Genomic DNA, 2,952 nt, shown 5'->3' with positions numbered 1-2,952 from the left:
GATGTTGGGAGCACTTGTGCGGGAGCTCCTGGAGGCAGTGGCAGCAGCCACGAGGAGGTCTGTAATGCATGCCCTGAGGCTGCTCTCTCCTGGTAGGCCATGGAGTCTCATTAGCAAGCAAGAAGGACAATTGTCCTGACTTACAGAAAGACTGAGGACCGCCATGAAACCAAACGAAGGTTCCGGTGAGAATCAGGAGATGTTTTATTAACAGATGTGGAAGGTCAGGCACGTAATTGTCCAAGAGTGTCTTGTCTTTGCTCATACGGTCAGGGTTTTCGGACTCTCTGAGAGGCAGTACATTACTGTTTTTCTTTTTCCCCTCAAGAACACAAACTGTATTTTGTGTATGTGTCTGGCTGTTCTCAAGGTTCATTCCTCCTCTTGTTTTTCATTCAACAGAGCAGTAATAATGATGCAGTGTTAACTTCCAAAGCTGAGATGTGTCAGGGTGGAAGGGGAGGGGGAGTTTCTCAAGCTGTAGGGAATTAAAACCTAAAATGTGGTAAATCAGCAGTTCTCAACCTGTGGGTCATGACCTCTTTAGGGGTCAAACGACCCTTTCACAGGGGTCGCCCAATTCATAACAGTAGCAAAATGACAGTGATAAAGTAGCAACGAAAATGATTTTATGTTTGGGGAGTCACCACAACATGAAAGAGTCGTTGCATTAGGAAGGTTGAGAACCACTGTGGGAAATGAAGCAAGAGGTCCCCTCTCATTGGCACCAATGTGCATACCCCTTACAGCATGTGGTTGAGCAGAGTGCTGGAGGTGGGCTGGAGGGTATAGCAGTCTTGTAGACCTGATGTATCTTGCACTTAGGTGCATGAATGAGGGTCATCTTTGCTTTGCAAGCATTCACTTCTCATGTCTCTCCTTCTAGATCCTGCCTGGCCTGTACATTGGCAACTTCAAAGGTGAGTCTACATTTTAAAGGGTTATCCTTAGATCTCTCCACTTGATTGACAGCCCAGTGTAGACCTGGTGCATGTCTGGCTGCAGGCCAGGACCCTCCTTGTCCTCCGTGAGCTGGATAAAGTGCCCACTCCCTCAGCCAAACCATATCCCAGTCTTCTATGCATACCTGCTTCAACTATGGCACAGGCGGGATGTTGAAACTGTTTATCATTCTTATTTTGTAGTTGCTGTTATTAGGTTTTCAATGTTCTCAACAATCACATGGGCCAAATAAGTGGGTATGTCATCTGTGGCAGATGATGCTCACTTGAAGTAACAACTCATCTACGCACTTCCCTGCAGCATGTTCAATATTTATTTGTCTGCTGTCAGCTGTTGACTTGTTTTAAGACCTCCATCTCAGTCTGCTGGTAGTTCAGGAAGCGGCACAGAACCCCAGGCTCAGTTCAGTGTGCAGTAAACAAGCTCACCCCACCTGGAAGGTTGGCCCCATGCCTCTGCTGTAGTGTGCACTGTTTTGATTTTGTTTAAGTGAAAACACACGTTCTTTGCCATTGGAGAGCGAGTGTACTTAGCAAGGTGGATAGACCTAGAACACATACAAAAACAAGTCCTTACCCATGTTCAGGTGGAGAGGGCCCAGTCTTGCCATGCATCCGATGCTTTCCTTTCCTGAGCAAGTCTGAGCCTGCAGCAGCACCGCTGTCATCTGTCTTCTGACTGTTCCTTCCATTTTGGAGTGGAGGTTCAAGTTGATTGTAACTCTTTCTTGCATGATGTTTGTTTTCTCTGTGATGGACCCTTAGGACCCCAGTTGGCCACAGAGGGATCTGAGCACAGGGAGCTGACAGTTGCTGGTTGCTACTAGAACATTTTAAAAATAGCACCGGGTCGCCAAATTAGTAAGCTGTGTGGTTCTGAGAGAGCTACATGGCTCAGTGGTAGGAAGGCCTGCTGGTGTGGGGCTACGTTACCAGCAGGCTGCTCTGGGGTTATTTAGTGAGTTTTTATTAACTATGTTCATGTTTGGGAATAGAATTTAGAATGCATTTTTAGAAATAGAATTGCCAGATGAAAACTTTAACAAATTAAGAATATTAATATATTTCAGCTATAATTTCAATGCTGCTGTCAACTGTATATGAAAGATTTTTGCTGTACTTTTAATAAGACATGCACAGCTTTAAGGAAATATTTAAAACTCTCCTTTTAATGAAATCTCTGCTTGCCCTTGTGAAGACTCACCAACACAGGAGCTTCTCATAACTCTGGACCCTCCGTTTGGGGTTTCACTCTTAGTCATGGTCCACCACAGCCCACACACCCTTGATGAAGAGAGGTGACCTTTTGTTGTGGCCTTCCAGTGCTTTGGTGTTAAAAGGTTGTTATCTCTTATTCTGTGTTTGGTTCATCAACCTGACAGAGCCTCTGAAACACTAGTTTGAGGCCTGTCAAAGACAGATGAGTGACAGTGCCGTGAGTGAGTCAACAGCACACAGATAGGTCGAGAAATGGTGTTTCTCTATCACACCTTTGCACCACGCCTCAGACTCAAGCTTGCCTTGTTGCCATGAAAGTGGAATGTAGGCCACGCCTCGTCCTTGGTGGGCAGAGCTGAGGGGTAGGCATGAGATAAGTGCCCTGAGGAGTGAGTAGAGGGATCCTGACTGTGCCAGCCAGGGTGCCTTCCACACGTGGCAGCCTGTGTGTACCAACTAGGGTCTTCTCACAGCTTTGCAGGATCCCACTGTTGTGGGCTGTGCCTGCTTGGTACCCAGTGGCCAGGCAACCGTTGTTGGTCTCTTTCCAAGGGGAAACCACACACAACTCAGGTTGTCAACACCGTAGGTGCTTAGAAAGCCCTTACATCACGTCTGCTGGGTAGTCCTTTCTGCTGGTAAAGGTTACTTAGCAAATATGAGACTTCTACTTGAAACTAGGCCTCTTAGACAGGCCGATGACTTTCACCTGAAAAGGACTCCTGTGTCATTTGGGATTGAGCCTGGTGTCACATGCAGTCATTTATTAATT

At 46.5% G+C, this 2,952-nt stretch overlaps 1 protein-coding gene across 1 annotated transcript in view; it reads left to right on the top strand.

Annotated features, from left to right (window-relative positions):
* Positions 1-750: 750 nt before the first annotated feature.
* The window catches only part of DUSP22 (dual specificity phosphatase 22), a 49,912-nt gene continuing 47,710 nt past the window's right edge, over positions 751-2,952 (top strand). Inside the window, exons 1-2 of the mRNA XM_030887796.2 lie at positions 751-774; positions 887-920. Of these exons, the coding sequence (XP_030743656.2) occupies positions 751-774; positions 887-920 (58 nt within the window). The remainder of the gene's footprint in view (positions 775-886; positions 921-2,952) is intronic.

Source organism: Echinops telfairi, unplaced genomic scaffold (genome assembly GCF_000313985.2).
Source record: "Echinops telfairi isolate 266 unplaced genomic scaffold, ASM31398v2 ScPeMD7_7424;HRSCAF=8462, whole genome shotgun sequence".
Classification (NCBI taxonomy): domain Eukaryota; kingdom Metazoa; phylum Chordata; class Mammalia; order Afrosoricida; family Tenrecidae; genus Echinops; species Echinops telfairi.
The sequence above is the reverse complement of the archived record's forward strand: the minus strand, read 5'-3'. Positions and strand labels throughout refer to the sequence as shown.